This window comes from Canis lupus, chromosome X, assembly GCF_048164855.1.
Source record: "Canis lupus baileyi chromosome X, mCanLup2.hap1, whole genome shotgun sequence".
Lineage (NCBI taxonomy): Eukaryota > Metazoa > Chordata > Mammalia > Carnivora > Canidae > Canis > Canis lupus.
In genome coordinates, this window is record NC_132876.1 from 70,050,629 (window position 1) to 70,073,055 (window position 22,427).

At 47.2% G+C, this 22,427-nt stretch overlaps 2 protein-coding genes across 6 annotated transcripts in view; one reads left to right on the plus strand and one right to left on the minus strand.

The window, feature by feature from the left end:
- The first annotated feature begins 2,283 nt into the window (after window positions 1-2,283).
- AWAT2 (acyl-CoA wax alcohol acyltransferase 2) lies at window positions 2,284-17,407 on the plus strand. The gene is made up of 7 exons (XM_072816196.1): window positions 2,284-2,470; window positions 14,523-14,633; window positions 15,007-15,077; window positions 15,328-15,532; window positions 15,762-15,936; window positions 16,491-16,690; window positions 16,911-17,407. Exons 1-7 carry the CDS (start codon window positions 2,383-2,385, stop codon window positions 17,063-17,065), a joined length of 1,005 nt encoding a protein of 334 aa, XP_072672297.1. The 5' UTR covers window positions 2,284-2,382; the 3' UTR covers window positions 17,066-17,407.
- Window positions 17,408-18,305: 898 nt separating this feature from the next.
- Window positions 18,306-22,427, minus strand: part of EDA (ectodysplasin A) — a 435,371-nt gene continuing 431,249 nt past the window's right edge. For 4 of the 5 annotated variants that reach the window (XM_072818360.1, XM_072818359.1, XM_072818356.1 and 1 more), the window contains exon 8: window positions 18,306-22,407. In XM_072818360.1, coding sequence (XP_072674461.1) covers window positions 22,156-22,407 — 252 coding nt within the window. In that variant the 3' untranslated portion in view covers window positions 18,306-22,155. The remainder of the gene's footprint in view (window positions 22,408-22,427) is intronic. The other variant, XM_072818357.1, reaches the window with a different exon arrangement.

A 22,427-nucleotide genomic window follows, 5' to 3' on the forward strand; every position in this document is an offset into this window, starting at 1 on the left:
CACCAATGGGACTCCCCCGTAGAGGCATCTGAGCTTCAGAGAGGACAGTGCCTGCATGGAGCCTCTACTTCAGAAGAGACATCCAGAATCCAGCCACTTCTCATCCTCGTGAATACCACCAACCTGGCCTGAGCTACCATCTTCTGTTGCATGGATTACTGCTCTAGCCCTTCAAAAGTCTCCTCCTTCTTCACTGGCCTTTTAAAACCATAAGGCAATACTGTTTCTTTTTCTGAATCTGTCACTCAAAACCTCACAATGGCCCCCCCATTTAAGTCAAAGTAAAAGGCCAAGTCTGCCTACCACCTGGCCCTACCAAACTCTGGCTTCTCCTTCCTCCTCTTCTCTCTTCACCCAGCTGAAGTCTTCTGCTCCTCAAACCTGTCGGACAAACCACACCTTAGGGTCTGTGCAATGGCTGTGCCCTCTGCCTGGAACATTCTCAGTTTAGACATCCACATGGCTCACTTCCTCATCTCTTTTGAGCCTTTGCCCAAATGTCACTTTTTTGATGTGGCCTTCCCTTTTAAAATTGTAAAGCTTGCTCTCCCTACCTAATTCTTCCCCCACCCTGACCAGCACTCTGGATCCTTCTTACTCTGTTCAAACTCTTTTTCTTTTCTCATAGCACCTACCCTCTTATAACACATGATATAATTAATTAATTTCAATCATCTGTTTTTGCCTACCAGAATGTAAACTTCACAAAAGCATGAATTTTTAAAATATGTTTTGCTCACTGATCTAACCCAGCTGCCTAGAACAGTCCCTGGCAAAAAAAAACTATGCCTCCAGTAATTATATGTGGCATTACGAAACCCTTCCAATCTTTCACAATTTCATCCACTTGGCCCACAGCACACACCTGGCTGGACCTGGATGCTTTCACAGTCACACATCCCTAGAGCACACAGACACATGCTTGGAGATGCAGCCTACTGATGTGGATATATAATTGTAAGTTGACAACTAGATATTTTTCCCTTTGTATATCTATACACACATGCAAAAGTCACATGTATCCAGGCATGGACAGATCACACTTTTTAAATAAAATTAAGTTTTTACTTTGACTTTGAGGCACCTTTTTGGGTAAAATTCTATTATAAAATATTTCAAACCTACAGAATAGTTGAAAGAATTGCACAGTGAACACCCAACACCTAGATTTTACAAATTATATATTGCTACATTTGATTTATAGTACATCTATCTATGAATGTATTTCTCTGTCCATCCATCAATTACATCTTACAGGCATCTCAGAGTAAATTGTAGCTATCAGTATTCTTTTCCCCTAAATACTTCAGCATTAACGAGAATTCAACATTTATTTGCTTTTTAAAATTTTTTAAATTTTTATTTATTTATTTTTTATTTATTCATGAGAGACAGAGAGGGAGAGGCAGAGACACAGGCAGAGGGAGGAGCAGGCTCCATGCAGGGAGCCCGACGTGGGACTTGATCCCGGGACTCCAGGACCAAGCCCTGGACCAAAGGCAGGCGCTCAACTGCTGAGCCACCCAGGCATCCCCTCTTTGCTTTTTAGGTAGAATGTAGAGAAATGCGCGTGTTCAGTGTACATTTGCTGAGCTATGACAAATGAGTTTTTGACCTGCGTAACTCAAAGCTCTATCAAGATAGAGAACATCATTGTCATCCCCCAGATTTTCACCACGCCCCTTCCTAGCAGAGGCAACCACTGCTCTCTGATTTTTTCACTATAGATTAGCTTTTGCCTGTTCTGGAATTTCATGTACACAGAATAATTTGATCTATACTTAGATTTATTTATTCATTCAACAACAAAAATTATGTTCATAAACCTACATCTGATGTCTGTTCACGGGGAGTAGTAAGTTCTCTAGGACTGAGCAAGTGACCAAAGGTATTTCTACACACAACCTATGACCTCCTCTATCCTCCCCTGCAAGTGCATTGTCCCTTAGAGACCATACACACAGAAACAGACGTGGTGGCCACCTGGTGGTGGTAGGGTGCACACCTCGCTGCCTGCCTCTCCCCTCTTCTACCCTGGCTCTGGAGGCCTCACATCAGCCCCAAGCCCGCCCCCACTCACTTCCCACACCAGAGATTCATCCGTGTTTCTCTACGCAGGTGTGCCAGGGGGTGTCACAATCTCAGCCTAGGCTGTGCTTAAGTGGGTAAAAGTGCAAGTGGGTAGACAGCTGTAAGTAGCTGGGCAAGCAGAGGCAACATGTGTCCCTGCTGTCATGTGCAGGGGTGGGGGTGGGGTGGGGGTGGAGTCTAGCTGGAGGCTGGAGAAGAAAGCATGAAGAGAGGAACCCTCGAAGGCTCCTAAGCAATAGGAGCTGGGAAGCCAAGGAACAGCACTTACCTGGAGCCCCTGAGACCCTAAGCATGATGCCTTTGCCTTCCAAGAAGGACCTTAAGACTGCCATGGAGGTTTTTGCTGTGTTCCAGTGGGCCCTAAGTGCCTTTATTATTGGTGAGTCTTCAGCCTTCTGTAGGGTGACCAACTGCCCTGGTATGCCTGGGACGGAGAAGTTTTAGGGTTTAACAGGGTTTTGAATGCCAAAACCTGGGTTGTTCCAGGCAGATTTGGATGACTGGTCACTTTTGCCTCTCACCTGACTTTCCTAGGCATGGTACTCCTGGAATCTCTGAGTGTACATGATGACATGTGTGTGTATACAGGTGTGTGCCTATGCAGGGGTGCATATGCATGTGTGCAAGTGAGCCTTGATGCAGATGTGTGTGCTGAGCCCTCCTGGGTCTACACGGGGGCATGCAGGGTATGTTTTGGGAAGGTGGGGAGCAGTTCCATTGAAGCTACCCAAGGAAAAGGACTTAGTTACAACCTCATGCCCTTGAACAGAGCATCTGAGGGGCCAGATGGAGCCTCTGAAAGCCTCTTGCCCAGAGCAATTCATCCATTTATTCAACCAATTCCCCTTACCGTCTACACCACAAAGACTATGTGAAAGTTACATATAGGCTGACCACTGTCTACCACTAGGTGCTAAAGCAAAGCAGCCCTGTGTGTGTGTTTTGGGGGGTGGGGAGAACTGGAAAAAAATTCTTTTGACAGAGGGATCTAGGTGAGTACTAGAGGAGGCAAGGGTATGAACCAAATTACCTTGTCAGATATCTGGGAAGGAAGAATGCAGGTAGGCCTTAGGAATCTGGGGCTTGCCAGTGAATAGGAGGAGTGGGCTAGAGGACAGTGAATGGGAGGCTCAGAGGCCTGCCTGGAGTGGGCACCAGCATCCTTCTGTGCTGAAAAAGAGCCATGTTACCCTAGGAATGATTAGCAATAAGAGCTAAAAAGAGGCCAGCAGAAAGGAATTCATATGTATTAGGTATTTTGTATCAGATATTTTCACATCTACTATTTCATCTTTCATCATAGCCTCCTGCCAGCCTTATGAGGTAGAAGCTATCATTATGCATAATGATATTTACTAATAGCTACACACACATAATGAGTGCTAACATTCATAATATTAGCTAACATTAATTGCACCCTTTTTTTTGGGTGTGTGTCAGACACTGTTCTGAGCTAATGACCCCCATTGTACGGACACTGAGGTGCATGTAGTCTAAGTGGTCTGTCCGAGATCACACAACTTAGGAAGCAGAGGAGCTGGCCTGGGAGTTGAGCCCATGAAGGCCTGATTCCAGGCCATGAGGTCTTTTCCCTACCTCTTGCATCAACTCATTCACTGCTGATCTGGGAGGTTTGGTCTGGACATGCTCCTGGAGCATATGCTAGGCCAGAGTGTGCTCTAATTCATAATTGCCACATTTTAAATTTCTGTTAACTGCCCATTCATGATTTTTGCCTGTTTTTTGCCTTTTGAATGAGTTGACTCTTGCAGGGCACATAGGAAATAGGTGAAGAAGGAGGAGTGTTCGGGGCAGAGAGTGGGTAGCATGCGACAAGGGTAGGATGAGGGAGATCATAAAGCATTCAAGGAGCTGCCAGTAGTTAAATAGGATGAGGAGTGAGAGGCACAGAATTGGTGCTCAATACATAACAAGTAAATGGATGGGAGACAAGAAAGAGGATGTTGGAGAAGCAGTCTGGGGACCATTGTGCAGGGCACTGTAAAGTAAGAAAAGAGTTTGGATTTTTTTCCTGAGGGCCATGTGGAGCCATGATAGGGTTTGGGACAGGGCAACAGCATCAGATTTGTATTTTTAAGGAATGCCTTTGTGGCTCAGTTAGTTAAGTGTCTGCTTTTGGCTCAGGTCATGATCCCGGGGTCCTAGGATTGAGCCCCGAGTCAGGCTCCCGGCTCAATGGGTAGTCTGCTTCTCCCCCTCCCTCTGCCCCTTTACCTGCTCTCTTTGTCTCTGTCAAATAAATAAAATATTTTTAAAAAGATTTGCATTTTCAAGAGATCACTCTTGCTCTGTATAGAGAATCAGTTACGGGAAGAGGCTGTTGCAATCATCTGGGTGAGAAATGTGGTGATTAGGAGCAGACTGGTAGCAATCAGGATGAAGACAAGAGGGAGGGAAAGGAGAGTTTACAGAATTGGAATAGAATTAACGTGGCTTGGTGATGAGGACATATGAGTGAGAGAAACAGGAGAGGCAAAACTGAGGGCTTAGGGCCCAGTGTGAGCTGGCAGAGGGGCAGGTGGAGCAGAGGAGGCTGAAGGAGGAGGGTGGCCAAAAGGAACATGAGTACAGGGAGAAAACAGTCTCAGGAAGCTCTTGTTAGGGTCTGACTGTGGGGTGTACAGACAGGGAGTACAGAGCAGCCAGAAGGGCTCTAGGCTGGCGCTTCAGGAGATGGGGTTTCCGCTGCTCCTCCTCCCCTTGCCAGCTCACATGGGGCACATGGCCCCTTGGAGCCTTCCAAGCCCTTCACCCTGTGCATGGAATCATGTCTTTGGACCCTAAGGGCCTTGAGAAAAGACCCTCATGGTAAGGCAGATGTTGGTAGTGTGAGTTCCACTTGGCAGAAGTCCAGTGACTTGTCTGAGATCACACTCACGGTAAATGGCAGATCAGGATGCATCTCACTGCCCAGGCGCTCTGCCTGAGGACATGTCACCTCACAAGATGTCCCCAACACTGTCTGAGTTGAGGAAAGCCTCATGGAAACAGAGAGGTTTCGTTTGGCCTAGACTTACGCCTCTCTAGATTTCTTGAAAAAGTCGAATAGTCCTTTTTTAAATAAAAATTTTGTTTATTTATTTGACAGAGAGCAAGCACACAAGCAGGGGAGCAGCAGACAGTGGGAAAAGGAGAAGAAGGCTCCGCATCAAGCAGGGAGCCTGATGCAGGGCTTGATCCCAGGACCATGGGATCACAACCCAAGCCAAAAGTAGATGTGTAACTGATAAGCCACTCAGGCACCCTTGAATAGTCTTTTTTGTTTGTTTGTTTGTTTTTGTATATTTTTTATTGGAGTTCGATTTGCCAACATACAGCATAACACCCAGTGCTCATCCCATCAAGTGCCCTCCTCAGTGCCCATCACCCAGTCACCCCCACCCCGCGCCCACCTCCCCTTCTACCACCCCTAGTTCATTTCCCAGAGTTAGGAGTCTTCATGTTCTGTCACCCTCACTGATATTTCCCACTCTTTTTCTCTCCTTTCCCCTTTATTCCCTTTCACTATTTTTTATATTTCCCAAATGAATGAGAACATATAATGTTTGTCCTTCTCCGATTGACTTAACTTCACTCAGCATAATACCCTCTTGTTCTATCCACGTTGAAGCAAATGGTGGGTGTTTGTCATTTCTAATAGCTGAGTAATATTCCATTGTATACATAGACCACATCTTCTTTATCCATTCATCTTTCGTTGGACACCGAGGCTCCTTCCACAGTTTGGCTATCGTGGCCATTGCTGCTAGAAACATCGGGGTGCAGGTGTCCCGGCGTTTCATTGCATCTGTATCTTTGTGGTAAATCCCCAACAGTGCAATTGCAGGGTCGTAGGGCAGGTCTATTTTTAACTCTTTGAGGAACCTCTACACAGTTTTCCAGAGTGGCTGCACCAGTTCACATTCCCACCAACAGTGCAAGAGGGTTCCCCTTTCTCCACATCCTCTCCAACATTTGTTTTTTCCTGTCTTGTTAATTTTCCCCATTCTCACTGGTGTGAGGTGGGCTCTCATTGTGGTTTTGATTTGTATTTCCCTGATGGCCAGCGATGCGGAGCATTTTCTCATGTGCTTGTTGGCCATGTCTATGTCTTTTTTGGTGAAATTTCTGTTCATGTCTTTTGCCCATTTCATTTTGAATTGTTTCTTTGCTGTTGAGTTTAATAAGTTATTTATAGATCTTGGATACTAGCCCTTTATCTGATTTATCTGATTTATTTACAAATATCCTCTCCCACTCTGTAGCTTGTCTTTTAGTTTTGTTGACTTTTTCTTTTGCAGTGCAGAAGCTTTTTTAAAAAAAAGATTTTATTTATTTATTCACGAGAGACAGAGTGTGAGAGAGAGAGAGGCAGAGACACAGGCAGAGGGAGAAGCAGGCTCCATGCAGGGAGCCTGATGTGGAACTCGATCCCGGGACTCCAGGATCACGCCCTGGGCCGAAAGCAGGGACTAAACCGCTGAGCCACCCAGGGATCCCCTGTGCAGAAGCTTTTTATCTTGATTAAGTCGCAATAATTCATTTTTGCTTTTGTTTCTCTTGCCTTCATGGATGTATCTTGCAAGAAGTTGCTGTGGCCAAGTTCAAGCCTGTATTCTCCTCTACGATTTTGATGGATTCTTGTCTCATGTTTAGATATTTCATCCATTTTGAGTTTATCTCTGTGTATGGTGCAAGAGAGTGGTCTAGTTTCATTCTTCTGCATGTGGATGTCCAATTTTCCCAGCACCATTTATTGAAGAGACTGTCCTTTTTCCAGGGGATAGTCTTTCTTGCTTTGGCCGAATATTAGTTGACCATAGAGTTGAGGGCCCGTGTCTGGGTTCTCTATTCTGTTCCACTGATCTATGTGTCTGTTTTGTGCCAGTACCACACTGTCTTTGACCACAGCTTTGTAGTACAACCTGAAATCCGGCATTGTGATGCCCCCGGCTCTGGTTTTCTTTTTCAATATTCCCCTGGCTATTCGGGGTTCTTTCTGATTCTACACAAATCTTAAGATGACTTGTTCCAACTCTCTGAAGAAAGTCCATGGTATTTTGATAGGGATTGCATTAAACGTGTAAATTGCCCTGGGTAGCATTGACATTTTCACACTATTAATTCTTCCAATCCATGAGCATGGAATATTTTTCCATCTCTCTGTGTCTTCCTCAATTTCTTTCAGAAGTGTCCTGTAGTTTTTAGGGTATAGATCCTTTACCTCTTTAGTGAGGTTTATTCCTAGGTATCTTATGCTTTTGGGTGCAATTGTAAATGGGATTGACTCCTTCATTTCTCTTTCTTCAGTCTCATTGTTAGTCTAGAAATGCCACTGATTTCTGGGCATTGATTTTGTATCCTGCCACACTGCCGAATTGCTGTATGAGTTCTAGCAATCTTGGGTGGAGTCTTTTGGGTCTTCTATGGACAGTATCATGCCATCTGCGAAGAGGGAGAGTTTGACTTCTTCTTTGCTAATTTGAATGCCTTATTTCTTTCTGTTGCCTGATTGCTGAGGCTAGGACTTCTAGTACTATGTTGAATAGCAGTGGTGAGAGTGGACATCCCTGTAGTGGTCCTGATCTTAGGGGAAAGGCTCCCAGTGTTTCCCCACTGAGAATGATATTGGCTGTGGGCTTTTCTCAAATGGCTTTTAAGATGCTGAGGAAAAGTTCCCTCTATCCCTACACTCTGAAGAGTTTTGATCAGGAATGGATGCTGTGTTTTGTCAAATGCTTTCTCTGCATCTATTGAGAGGGTCATATGGTTCTTGTTTTTTTCTCTTGTTGATATGATCTATCACATTGATTGCTTTACGAGTGTTGAACCAGCCTTGCATCCCAGGGATAAATCCCACTTGGTCATGGTGATTAATCTTCTTAATGTATTGTTGGATCCTATTGGCTAGTATCTTGTTGAGAATTGTTGCATCTGTGTTCATCAGGGATATTGGTCTATAATTCTCCTTTTTGGAGGGGTCTTTGTCTGGTTTTGGAATTATGGTGATGCTGGCCTCATAGAAGAAGTTTGGAAGTATTCCTTCCCTTTCTATCTTTTGGAACAGCTTTAGTAGAATAAGTATTGTTTCTTCTTTAAACGTTTGATAGAATTCCCCCGGGAAGCCATCTGGCCCTGGACTTTTGTGTCTTGGGAGGTTTTTGACGACTGCTTCAATTTCCTCCCTGGTTATTGGCCTGTTCAGGTTTTCTATTTCTTCCTGTTCCAGTGTTGGTAGTTTGTGGTTTTCCAGAAATGCATCCATTTCTTCTAGATTGCCTAATTTATTGGCGTATAGCTGCTCATAATATGTTTTTAAAATCATTTGTATTTCCTTGGTATTGGTTGTGATCTCTCCTTTTTCATTCGTGATTTTACTAATTAGAGTCTATTCTCTTTTGTTTTTAATAAGGCTGGCTAATGGTTTATCTAACTTATTAATTCTTTCAAAGAACCAACTCCTGGTTTTGTTGATCTGTTCCACAGTTCTTATGGTCTCTATTTCATTCAGTTCTGCTCGAATCTTTATTAACTCTCTTCTGCTTGGTGTAGGTTTTACTTGCTGTTCTTTGTCCAGTTCTTTAGGTGCAAGGTTAGCTTGGTTATTCAAGTTTTTTCCAATTTTTTTGAGGGATGCTTGTATTGGGATGCATTTCCCTCTTGGAACTGCTTTTGCTGTATCCCAAAGATTTTGAATGGTTGCATCTTCATTCTCATTTGTTTCCTGAATCTTTTTAATTCTTCTCTAATTTCCTTGTTGACCCTTCCATCTTTTAGCAGGATGCTCTTTAACCTCCACGTGTTTGAAATTCTTCCAAATTTCTTCTTGTGATTGAGTTCAAGTTTCAAAGCATTATGGTCTGAAAATATGCAGGGGGCAATCCCAATCTTTTGGTATCAGATGAGACCTGATTTGTGACCCAATATGTGGTCTCTTCTGGAGAAAGTTCCATGTGCACTTGAGAAGAATGTATATTCAGTTGCGTTTGGATGTAAAGTTCTATAAATATCTGTGAAATCCATCTGGTCCACGTATCAAAGCTCTTGTTTCTTTGGAAATGTTGTGCTTAGAATATCAGTCATTTGCAAAAAGCGCCGTGTTGTAGTCTCCCAGTCTCAGTGTATTATTATCTAAGTATGTCTTTACTTTGGTTATTAATTGATTGATATACGTGGCAGCTCCCACATTCAGGGCATAAATATTCATGATTGTTAAGTCCTCTTGTTGGATAGATCCATTAATTATGATAGTGTCCCTCTTCATCTCTTACTACAGTCTTTGGGGTAAACTTTATCTGATATGAGGATGGCTACCCCAGCTTTCTTTTGAGGACCATTTGAATGGTAAATGGTTCTCCACCATTTCATTTTCAGGCTGGAGGTGTCCTTAGGTCTAAAATGAGTCTCTTGTAGACAGCAAATAGGTGGGTCTTGTTTTTTTATCCAGTCTGAAATCCTGTGTCTTTTGATGGGATCATTAAGCCCATTCACGTTCAGAGTTACTATTGAAAGATATGAATTTAGTGTCATTATGATACCTATTCTGTCCCTGTTTTTGTGGATTATTTCTTTGGGTGTCCTCTTTTTTTTTTACAGAGTCCCCCTTAATATTTCTTGCAGAGCTGGTTTGGTGGCAACATGTTTTTTCAGTTTCTGCCTATCTTGGAAGCTCTTTATCTCTCCTTCTATTCTGAATGAGAGCTTGCTGGGTAAAGTATTCTTGGCTACATGTTTCTATCATTAGGACCCTGAATATATCCTGCCAGTCCTTTGTGGTCTGCCAGGTCTCTGTGGAGAGGTCTACTGTTAATCTAATATTTCTCACCATAGAAGTTAGTGATCTCTTGTCTCTCGCTGCTTTAAGGATTTTCTGTTTATCTTTGGAATGTGCAAGTTTCACTATTAAATGTCGAGGTGTTGAACGGTTTTTATTAATTTTGTGGGGACCTCTCTATCTCCTGGATCTGAATGCCTGTTTCCCTCCCCAAATTAGGGAAGTTCTCAGCTATGATTTGTTCAAATATGCTTTCTTGTCCTGTGTCCCTTTCAGTGCCCTCTGGAACCCTAATTAAATGTAGATTTTTACTTCTGAGGCTGTGATTTATTTCTCTTAACCTTTCCTCATGGTCTTTTAATTGTTTTTCTCTTTTTTCCTCAGCTTCCTTCCTTGCCATCAACTTGTCTTCTATGTTACTCACTCTTTCTTCTACCTCATTAACCCTCGTCGTTAGCACCTCCAGTTTGGATTGCATCTCATTTAATTGATTTTTAATTTCGGCCTGATTAGATCTAAATTCTGCAGTCATGTAGTCTCTTGAATCCTTTATGCTTTTTTCCAGAGCCACCAGTAGCTTTATAATTGTGCTTCTGAATTGGCTTTCTGACATCGAATTGTAATCCAAATTCTGGAAGTCTGTGGCAGAGAGTCCTGTTTCTGATTCTTTCTTTTGTGGTGAGTTCTTCTTTCTAGTCATTTTGCTCAGTGCAGAGTGACTAAAAATGAGTTGTAATGGAAAAAGGAAGAGAAAAAAAAAGAAAAAGAAAAACAAGGAGGGGTATTCTCTGGTTCTATATACTGTAAATCCCTCGACTTCCCCCGTGGCTTTCCAGCGCTGCTCTGCCAAGAACTTGCTCTTCCACTGTCCTTCCAGCTGGTCTTCTGGGGGAGGAGCCTGCTGTGCCGATTCTCAGGTGTGTGCACCTGAGCTGCCCCGCCCCCTGCCAGGTGCAGGGCTCAGTGGGAGCTGTTTACCCGGTGAGGCCCCTGTTCCCTGGCGGCCCCGCCCCTCCCAGGCACAGGGTGATACAAGGAGGAACAACCACAGTGGCGGTGGCCAGCTCTCCAGCCCTGGAGTCAGCTCCCTAACTAACTACTGCAGTCTCCCAGTCTGCACTGGACTTGATGCTCCCAGGGTGGGGGGCACTGATCTGCACAGCTTGGGGTGCCTGGTGCCAGGAGCGTCCTCGCTGTCCTGTGCCCTCCGTGCCTCCACCTGGCCCGGGGGAGCACAGGATCCTGGGCTGTGTCCACTCAGAGTCCTGGGCTCCTGGCCAGTGCTGCTGGAATCGCGCTCCCGGTGCACGGCTCCCCAAGGCAGCAGGTATCAGCCCCCTCTGCCCGCAGCCGCCGCCTGAGCTGCTCCCGAGGCCCCCCCCGGGCGCGCGCTCCAGCCCTTTACCTCGCTCTCTCCCGGGCGCACTTCCTCTGTTAGTGACCCCAGGAGACTGGAGGCTCCACTGCCCCTCTTGGGATCCTGCCCGAGTTCCCAGCTAAGCACCTTCCCTCCAGGAAGAAGCCCGTGCGGATTTTTAAAGTTCCCGCTTTTGGAGGGTGGGCTTTCCCCTCCGGGAGGCTCTCGGGCTCGGCTCTAGCCTGGCACCCCATGGGGGCCCCTCCCCGACTTTATTCTTTTTTATTTTTTTTCCTCCTTCCTACCTTGATAGAAGCAAAAACTCTTCTCTCTGTAGCATTCCAGCTGTTCTCTCTTTAAATCTCAGGTCGAATTCATAGGTTTTCAGGGTGATTTGAAAGTTATCTAGGTAAGTTGGTGGGGACAGGTGACCTGGGGACCCTACTCCTCCATCTTGCCCTGCCCCCCGCCCCTTGAATAGTCTTATAAGGAGCATATCAAAATCCTAAAACTGCTGGCTTAGATCTCTTCCATAGAAGCAGCCACATTCAACATTGTTAGCTCTTTCCTCTGGTGTTGATATCCTGTGTCTACATTTTACTACTTAACATTTCTTTTTTTTAAAATTTTTTTAATTTAATTTATTTATGATAGGCACACAGTGAAAGAGAGAGAGAGAGGCAGAGAGAGAAGCAGGCTCCATGCACCGGGAGCCCCACGTGGGACTTGATCCCGGGTCTCCAGGATTGCGCCCCGGGCCAAAGGCAGGCGCCAAACCGCTGCGCCACCCAGGGATCCCACTACTTAACATTTCTAAAGATTACTATAGTATTTCTGATTTAACAGCTTTAGATGTCATCACTGACTTGCTAATACAGAAGATGAGATTTTGACTCTATACACTATTGCTAGATCTTTCCTCTTCCTCCATCATTTCAAGATGGTTATAGCACAGGTTGGGATTAAATGCTTGACTGTGACTAGGAATATCCATAGTGGAGCCATTTTGTGTACTGAGAGCGTATTTCCTTGCTGGTACAGCCTTTTGTTTTCCCTGGAACTCATGGTCGCCTCATTTTAAAATTGTTTTATCTATCGGATGTCTCTTAGCTACACCAATTCATCTGCAAACTATCCACAGACATATTAATCTCTCCTAATACCTATAATACCTATAGGTATTAGGAACCTATAGGTCCTCTCCCCTCCTGCACTATTTTCTGGAGGACATCACTACTAGAGCCTGGCATCCTCCTGTTACACAATTAGGTCTTCTTACAGCTCTCACCTCTGGGGCCCTTGAAGCACCACAGGTGCACAATTTAAGAAGCTGTTCACTCTCCAGGTTGTGCAAGTGTTGGGTTAGTACTTGCTTGACCCTGAGAGTGTTTTCTTAAATGTTGTCCCATAGGCACCTTGCTTGCTTCACCATAGTGCTTGCCCTGGTTACTTCCTTCCTTCATTGGCTCCTCTCCCCCCATCCCATACCTTCCTCTGTCTTGGTTTACTTCCTTATCCTGATGGGGCACACCCTCCAGGAGTTTCCTGAAAAAGCAACACGGGAGACAAACCATCTGAGACTGGATGTCTGAGGTTGTCTTTATCCTACTTTCATGCTTGATTAATAATTTGGCTGCCATGTAGAGTGCCTTAGCTGTCCCTTGTGTAAGCATCTGAGTCTAGTCTCTTTGGTTCAGTTTTTTTTCAGAGAGTGGTCCTCCCATTGTCCAGCTGTATAGGGGAAGGGGGTGCACCTGGAGCTCTGACTGCCTCTTTGATAGACTTTCAATCAAGCCCCGTGCCTCACACTGCTTCTTGTCACACCTGGTGGCTCCAGATTCCGAGTCTTTCCTAGATTCTCCAGCACAAGCAGGCTTGCTCTTGTAGCCATTCCCCTGGTGGGTAACCAGGTTTGTTTTCTCTGTTCAAAGCCAGTTACTCCCTCCTTCATCTGCTTTCCAGCATGCAAACATTTTGTTGGTATCTCTTGTCCACTGTTGGTATCTCTCTAATTCTTTTTTTCATTGAAGAGCTATAGATTTTAATATGTTATTTTTTAAAAAAGATTTTATTGGGGCACCTGGGTGGCTGTGTGAGAGAGGAACGCCTAGGTGGCCCCGTGGTTGAGCACCTGCCTTTGGCTCAGGTCGTGATCCCAGGGTCCTGGGATCAAGTCCTGCATCAGGCTCCCCGCAGGGAGCCTATTTCTTTCTCTGCCTATGTCTCTTCCTCTCTTTCTGTGTCTCTCATGGATAAATAAATAGTCTTTTAAAAAATAAAAAAAAAATTTATTTGAGAGCAAGAGAAAGAGCATGAGCATGAGTAGGGGGAAGAGCATAGGGAGAGGGAGAAACAGGCTCCTCACTGAGCAGGGAGTCCAACGTTGGGCTCGATCCCTGGACCCTAGGATCATGACTTGAGTTGAAGGCAGATGCCTAACCGACTGAGCCACCCAGGTGCCCCTTAAAATGTTCTTATGGTAATTTTCATGAGGCCTTGGCAAGGAGTCAAGATGAAAACTTTCTTCCATCTGCCATGCTCAATTAGAAGTGTGTTCTGTCTTTTCTAGCCTTTACTTTTACCCACTTTCTCTCACAGTCTTTTTTTTTAAAAAACCACTGGGCCACCTAGGCGTTCCTCTCTCACACAGTCTTAATCACAGCTCTTCTAAAACCGAGTTCCGTAATAACTCTGAGTGTGGCTCCCTAGGACTCATCTCCATTAAGTCCATCCTAACTACCCTACAATGCTCCTCTCTTACTGGGGCTTGACACAGCCCAGTACCTTATTCTGTCCCAGCTTGCATCATCCTTTGTTTCTCATTTGCCAACTTGTGTGCTCCCAGCCTGGCGGAAGTTGGGTACTCTCTCTGGTATTCCCTCCACTGATGCCTCACAGTGAAGATCTGGACAGGAAAATGTGAGCTGGAGGAAATCTGTTCCTGGCTGTCTTGCCAGGACTCCCAACCTCCAACAGCCAGATCAGAGTGACCCATCATTGGCTCCTTGCCATTGAACACAGCCCAGAGCAGTGCTTGAGCAGTTCCTGGGGAGTAGAGGGCTTGCTGCATGGTGCACACCTTGAGAGGAAAACATCTTGCTTTCCAGATCAGAAACAGGTTCCCAAGGACAGAGAGGAGATGGAGTAGGGGATGTGGGCATGCATACCACGTGCTAGGGTGAGGAAGTGAGAGTGTTAAGTGAGCATGGGTGAGAGTGTGTACAACCTTGGGGTGGAGAGACCCCAGAGGGAGGGCAAGTGTGCTCACAAGTCATTAACTCTGAGCTGGCCTCCCTCCAGTAATCACCGTAATCTTTGTCAACCTCTACCTGGTGGTGTTCACCCCATACTGGCCTGTCACTGCGCTCATTCTCACCTGGCTGGCTTTTGACTGGAAGACCCCAGAGCGAGGTAAGGGCCCCTCTGAGGCTGGGTTGCCAGCCATCACATGCTCTTTTCTTATAGTCCTGAGAGGCTCTGGCCAATTCCCAGGCAGATTTTTAACCTGTTCATCCCTGGGTTAGAGAAGCTGAGGGAAGGGGCCTTTTCCAAATGCCAGGAAGGCCCAGATCAGAACTGGAGTGGGTTAGGGGAAAAGCAGCTAGTAAGGCAGAAAGCTAGGCCCATCCTAAATTGGCCCTGATGTGACATAGCTCATCCTGGTTGCCAGTTACAAGGCCAGGAGACAGCAGGGGGTGAGGAGCCACCTTGTGGCTGGCCCAAAGGGGGTCTGAAGAAGACAACGGGGGTGGGCAAAACCTGGCTATGTTGGCTCTGTATTCAGGTGGCCGCCGGCTTGCCTGTGTGAGGAATTGGTGCCTGTGGAAACAGTATTGTGATTACTTTCCCCTCAAGGTAAGTAGCCCTAGGTCCCCACTTGGGTCCCGGGCCCAGCCCCAACTCCAACTCCAATGCCAGCAGTTGGGCCAGGGTGGAGGTTGGGGACATCATTTCCATTGAGACCCATGTGACTGATGCCCCCTGGAGCTGTGTGTTACCCAATCCACATAGCTGGACATGGCAGCCCTTTCCCTTCCAGGTCTCTGGCCAGAAGAGGAGTACTCTTCCTTGGCTATCCCCCTTCTGACTCCACTCTCCTCCACAGCTTTTGAAGACTCATGATATCTCCCCCAGCCACAACTACATCCTTGCGTGCCACCCTCATGGGCTCTTGTCCCACTCATGCTTTGGCCACTTTGCCACGGACACCTCAGGCTTCTCCAAGATCTTTCCTGGTATCACCCCTTATATTCTCACACTGGGAGCTTTTTTCTGGGTGCCGTTGCTCAGAGAGTATGTCATGTCTTCAGGTGAGTTAGCTCCTAGGACATGAGGACAAAGGAAACATGGCTCCCTGAGGGAAAAGTGTTGGGGGAATGGGTGAGAGCAAGGCCAACTTGGTGGTCCTTTCTGGTCTTAAAAGGCTACCTTAGGCTCACCTGCCTGACATGAGGCTCTCCCATCCTTTGAAGAGATAGGGAGGAAAGTTAAGAGGCTTGGGTAATGGCCAATGAGCTTTTGGTGTTTTCTGCCCACCAGGGGCCTGCTCTGTGAGCCGAGCCTCCATGGACTTTCTGCTCACACATAAAGGCACAGGCAACATGCTGATTGTGGTGGTTGGTGGCCTGGCTGAATGCAGATACAGCCTGCCAGGCTCTACCACCCTGGTCTTGAAGAATCGGACTGGCTTTGTACGCATGGCCCTTCAGCATGGGTAAGGAGAGCTCTGGTCCAGAATGGGGAGAGGGGTTCCAAAAGCCCATCACATAAGGAGTAAGGGGTTTTGAGGAAAGGATATCTAGAATTGGGGGGTAGAAAGCTGCTTTTGTGTTGGAGGAAAGCCTGGATGGGGTCCTAGAGGCATTTCTGCTTATGAGACAGGGCTAGAGGGCTAGCCCTCAGCTCTTCTCCCTCATGCTAGCCTCTCATCTGGGCTGGTCCCTCCATCAAAGGTGACTGGCTGCAAGCTCATGTCAGGGAGAACCAAAATTACTGTGTGGGTTAAAGGGGAGAAAGTGAAATGAAATGGCCCTTGGGTCTTCTCTTCTAGTGTTTTAGACCCGTGGGTTCACAGGAGGGTCTGGGACTCTCTTCCTTTCGCTTGTTGCTACTTCACCCCCACAAGCAGCCTGGGGTAGACAACAGGGTCCTCAACTTCATCTGGACCTAGGCCCAGCTAAGTCATGGGCTGAGAAGCCTATGGGAAGACCCACCCAGGGACTGCTGGTAGTCAGAGTGGCTATCAAAGGATATGTCTTTCCTCTGCAGAGTGCCTCTAATTCCTGCCTATGCTTTTGGGGAGACAGACCTCTACAATCAGCACATTTTCACTCCAGGGGGCTTGGTGAATTGCTTCCAGAAGTGGGTGCAGCGTATGGTACACATCTACCCTTGTGCTTTCTATGGGCGTGGCTTCACGGAGAACTCCTGGGGCTTACTGCCCTATGCTCGTCCTGTAACCACTGTTGGTGAGTGAGCCCTTCCACTGGCAGCCATGTCTAGGATACAGGATCCAGTTCTGAGGCTGCACCTTGGCTCTGGCTGTGTCCAGAGGCGGAGAGGCTGGCTAGGATGAGGGGCATGGTGAGGGGAAGGATGGGGAAAATCTGGGCTTGAGGGCTGAGGCCTAGTCCAGGAAGTGAGCTGTTCTGATGCTTTTCCCTTTTCCCTCTCTGTCTCCTCTGGCAGTTGGGAAGCCTCTACCATTGCCCAAGATTGAGAACCCGAGCCAGGAGACTGTGGCTAAATACCACGTGCTCTATATCGATGCCCTACGCAAACTGTATGACCAGCATAAGGCCAAGTTTGGCATCTCGGAGACCCAGGAACTGGTGATAGTTTGACAGACATCGCCAGCAGCTTCTCAGCAGCCTGGCTGGAAGGCACAGAACCTGTGAAATGGGAGGACAAAAGTCACCTCTGAGCCTCCTGCTCCTGATTTGGCCAGTCCTCAGTATGAGGAGGGCTGGCTGTCCATTTGGCTATTCTCTAGACCCCTCTTCTTCCTTCATCTCTCTCCTGCTTCCAGCTCTTCTCTGCTTTTACCTTGGGGCTGCAAGAGAAGTAGACCCAAAAGGCAGGGAAAGCCCTAGGCGAGAGGTATCCTGAAGTCTCCCTCACCTATGATCACTCAGCAGCAGTGCTGAGGAAAACAATGGACAGAATAAAAAGCTTCTCTTTGGATACTGCTTGTGGTACAGCTCATGTTTTAAGGGCCCAGAATCCGTGTTCATGGCTCTGCTTCTCTACTCTCAAGCAGCCCCATCTTTTGGCATCAAGGCTCCCGTAGGACTGGGTGCCTTGAGATCCAGCACACTTGGGGCTCAGGCTCTTGGGGCTTCAAGCCCTGTGACATGGAGCAATCTGTCATCTCTTAGCCTGAGCTTCCTCCCCTATAAAACAGGACCAAGGATTCCTCCCCTGCTTACCTCAGAGGCTACCGGGAAGATTGATTGTACTGAATGTGATTGACCTTTGTAAGTTGGACAGCTACCCTACAATTATTCTCCTCTGATAATTTTGCCCATTTCCTATCCTTGAGCAACCTCTGCCCTAAATTTCATGGCATCTCTGTGTTTAAAAGAAAGCTTACAGCATAATATCTTGTCAACAGCCCTTTGAATGTTCAAGTAACCTTTCTATAGTTGGGTGACCTTGGGTTAGCTAACTCGAACTCCTTGAGCACTGTCTCCTCATCTGCAAAGTGGAAGGATACATCATGGGGAGCTGGAGGCTGGGTCTCCCCAAGCTGTTCTGGGCTCAGGCCTGGAATGTCTGTTACAGATGATGCCACAGTATCAGGCTGAGGGTACTTCCATGCTATGTCTCTGGCTCAGGACAATGATTCTTTTTTGCGGACCTCTAGAGCTTACTGGACAGGCAGTTACAGGAAAAGACCTAAGGTATGGGGATGGGGGTGTGTGTGGTCTGGGACACAGAGAGGATGTAATATGTTCTGACAGGATCTTCAGACCTCCTTCCTTCAGTTGTGCTCTCTGAAGTAGGTGCCTTGGTCCTTACCCTAGCTCATGTGTGGCAATGCTTGCAAAGAAGCACCTGCCATATAGGGCATATTTAAGTCCATTTCAAGAACAAGGGGGGAAAAAGCTTTATTTGCAAAGAACAAACCATTAATTTACACAAACTTACATCCCAGTTTATATACATTATATATAGTTTATATACATAGTATCTCACACTGGATTAAGAACCCCCCCCCCAAAGCAGCACTGGGCCTACTCCAGGCCATTCTTACCACAAAGCTCACCCCCTCACCCCAGGTGGAAGTATTTTGGATCAAGAAATGACATACCCCAAGTCCTTTTGGAGAAAGCCCTGACAGGAATGAAAAGAAACGATAGGTTCCTTCTTTGTGCTCACATGGCCTAGGGGAGCCTCTGGGCAGGGAAGGGAGGCTGAGGCAATGCCATGGGAGCCTCAGAACTTCCTGGTATTGGGCCAGCCCAGAGCCTTCCAGTCCAGAGACCGGAGCAGGGAGAATGTCTCGGGGATAAGAGTTCTGGTGGCAGCTGCAGCTGCCCTTTTCCCTGCCCTGCCAGGCTCCTGAAAGGGAGTGCTTCTAGCCTTGAGTCTCTGGGCAGAAGAAAGGAGGGGTCCCCGTGGGACAGAGACTGCTCCACCCCCTCACTCCTTTGAGTCTGTAGGTCACAGCTTGTTCACTTTGGACAGGTCGCCTTCCATCTCTGGGCCTCTGGTTCTCGCTCTAAATTTCTCTGAAATCTATCTGCATCCACTGGAAGTTACATAAAACACACATACTCACACATGGATCAAAGTCTTTGTTCCTGGCCCTTTCCTGCTTAGCAAAAGAAATTTGGCTCAGGATGGATGCAGGGGAACAGAAGGCAAAGACTACATTTCCCAAGAAACCAGTGGCCAAGCAGCCCCCAATGGCTGCCTTTTATGCCAGCTTTGGCTGCCGAAGCCCAAGCAGCTGGCAAAGGCCTCCGCCATGCAATTCTCCTTCAAACCTCTGCCATCTGCTTGCTCACAAATGTCCTCATCCCCATTCTCTATGCTAGCCTTGGCCCTCTGGTGAACTCAGGTCAGCGCAATTCCAGACTGTAAATCTATTTCCACATCCTCTTACTAGTAAATTGCTTCATCACTTTGTCAATGACTTCACTGCAACAGGGCTCCCCAGCTGTCTATTGCTTCCTTCATCACCTTCCCCCCCTCTAGTTCCTTTTGAGGATTCATAATGGCTAAAGGGTCCTGTGCAAATTCTTTTTTTTCCCTGTGCAAATTCTATTCCCACTATGATCCCCTCCATGCCTGGACAACAGGGTGGGTGTCAGACTGTTCCTTAGGGGTACAATTAAGAAGCCTTTTCCTTCCCTCTCCTCACACACATTTGGCTTTAGAGCCAGTCCTCTCTCAGGTCTTTCCTCCATTAGGAGATATCCTGGGGGTACAAAGCTCTTTGTGGTATGGAGAGAAAGGGCTAAGGAGTCCCTTAGTAGCTGTGGGAAGTGGACTAGCTCCCATAACCTGTCTGTAGGGGAACCAGTGGACAACTTTGCCTGTGGCAGGGGTTTCCGTACACGATGGGTGGTTGGGTCATTCATTGGGTGGGTGGAAGACCATAAGGGGTACAGTTCGGTGGGTACTGGAGGCCTGCTGCTTAGACATGGTACCAAGACAATTCCTCTGACCAAAAGAGCTCTAAGGCTTATGGGTGTTTCCCAAAGAAATGTCCTACTCTTTTGCCACAAAGCCCCTGGCAGCCAAAAGAACATCAAGAAATGAAAATGAGCATTTCTGCATTTCTCTCTGGGACACTGAAGAATTTTGGGTCCTTATTCCCATTTTTATTGGTTCTCTCTAGACCACAAATTCAACTCAATGCTGCAGCATAATGGCATAGCTTTGGAGTTAGACCTGCCAGGTCTGAGGCTTAAACTGGTTAAGATCCTGGTCAAAGCACTTCACCTCTGAGAGCCTTGTCTAAACAATGGGATTCATCATATTATCAAAGGAGATAATGAGAGAGAAAGTACTTTCCAAATATGAAGGAGAGGTTCCCTTCCGTTTTTGCTACAACTGAGGACTGCCTAAGGCACTTTACAGGAGCCTGGGCCAGACACATGCCAAAAGTCCACCCCAAATTGGTTTGCAAGGTTGTCATTAGCAACCAGGCAATGGAGGCATAGCCCACCACCTTGGGCCCTGACCTGTGAAGGGCTGAGCATTACAATTGTTTGGAAAGGGAAGGCACAGTGGAGAAATGAGTACCTGTTCTTGGTGGATTTTAGCTGCCTGAAGGGGCTTTTGCCCATCCCCTCAAAGGTAACTTGTTTTGGGAGCTAAAGTAGCACACTGTACAAGATTGGCCTGTCCCAGCTTTGGGCTAGACCCGTCATCCAGAAACCAGGCTGGCCCCAGGCAGTTAGAGATAAGGCCCTTGAGTGGTCCCATTATATGATCCAGTGGGGAAGCTGGGGTCAGGGGGTGGGGAGGTGTCTTTGGATCTGACTACAGGGCAGAGCCTTGCCCAATGCCTAGATGCTGGCTTCTCTTGAGCCTAGAATCAGACCACCAGCACTGGAATCTTTGGTGACTCTGCTGTGGCTTTCTGAAGCCAGAGTGAAGCAAGGTGGGTCAGTAGGGCATCAGCTGCTGTCCTTTTGGGTAGGGACTAGGCTAATGGCCACTGGGTCACAGCAAACTCAAAAAACAAAACAAAAAAAACAAAACAAAACAAAACAAAAAAACAAAAAACAAAACAAAACAAAACCCCACTGTCCTATCTCACTTCTTGCCCTTTTGAGGTCAGGCAGAAAAGTTCTGCCTTGCTGATGCCTAGGAGGAGCAGGCTAGGGGTTGTGAATTTTCTTAGGTTATCATAGAAGCTGCCTAGATATTCGAATTTGAAGGGACTCCCAGAGGTCATCCAGTCCAACACTTTGTCCCCAGACACAAGTTGACTAGATGAATATTTGCATTGCTTAATAAACAGAAAAGTCTCGTTGTGCCCAGGTCATTGAAAGAGTATCCCAGACTCACATAAGCACAAGTCCCAGGTGAGGCACCTGTCTTAGACAGAGGTAGGCTCTGTGGAGAAAGAAGACAGGAATTCTGGTCAGGCTGGGAAAGGGGGCGATCAGGAGGGGACCCAGAGATTTTTCTGAGCATGGAACGTGGCTGTAAACAAAGTGAAAGACGTGTGGCCCCAAATTTGCCCTCAGGTTCTTGTGCAGGAGGGTTTGTGGCCATTCCCTGCAACTGCTTGGAGAAGAGCAAACCTCCTTGTCCCCAAAGCCCGGCAAGCTGCCAAGTGGCTCTCAGCCTGAGTAGGAAGAGCTCTCCGACCCTCTGACCCTCCAGCAGGGCCACCTCGTGGATCAGCAAGGCTTCCACTTCCCAGAATGCCTGCTTGGTCGGTTTCTCCCTAGGTCTCTGCCGCAAGTGGCTGCCTTTCCCCTCCCTGCCCCTCTGCTTTGGCTTCAACACTCTCCTTCCCCCCAACTCTTGACCCCAGCCCTACCCAAGAGAGGAACAACAGCCCCTTAGGATCAGAGGCTTGCCCCCACAGTCTGGAGTACACCTTTGCTTTCTCTTGCCTGCTGCCCTGGAACCCCATTTTAGTGCAAGAAACTGTAATTCTGACCACAGGGACCTGAAGGTTGAAGAGTCATGCCATAATCCAGTTGACATGGAGCAGAGGAAGAGGGTCCTGCTTCCTGCAAACCCTGGGGCCCCGTCAACCATCCTGTTAATCCAAGGTCATTCTGAAAAGTTAAGCAGGCCTTGTCATCCTGGAGTCACTGGGGAATAAATAGCACTGGGGTATTGATCTCTGTGGCTGCAACACCCACATACCTCACTCCACAGCAGCACTGTGAGGTTCTGGGAGTCCTGGCTCCCAAACCTGGGACATGGGCATGGGCAGGGGCAGAAAACAGGAGGGAGTCTAGGATGCTGGGGCCTCACCCAGCCTGATGGCCCCAAAGAAGGTGGTGTGCTTGCTCATATTGATAGAGATGTCGGCGTGCACCATCTTCACCGCAATCTTCTGCCGGGCTTTGAGGAGGCAGACGCCTGCAGTATAACAAGTATTGTAGTTGGTCTTGCCGGTCTCAATGCTGCGGGTACACTGCAGGAAGGGCTTCTCATCCACCACCACCTCATAGCTGGCAAAGTCAGTGAAGTTGATATAGTATACCTGGGTGAGAGGCAACAAGA

What these genes read in the sequence shown, in the direction of transcription:
- AWAT2 (XM_072816196.1), top strand. Translation starts at nt 2,383, where the DNA reads ATGATGCCTTTGCCTTCCAAGAAGGACCTTAAGACTGCCATGGAGGTT. An exon ending in CCTAAGTGCCTTTATTATTG is followed by an intron (nt 2,471 to 14,522) that starts GTGAGTCTTCAG and finishes GCCTCCCTCCAG; the next exon opens with TAATCACCGTAATCTTTGTC. An exon ending in CTGGAAGACCCCAGAGCGAG is followed by an intron (nt 14,634 to 15,006) that starts GTAAGGGCCCCT and finishes CTCTGTATTCAG; the next exon opens with GTGGCCGCCGGCTTGCCTGT.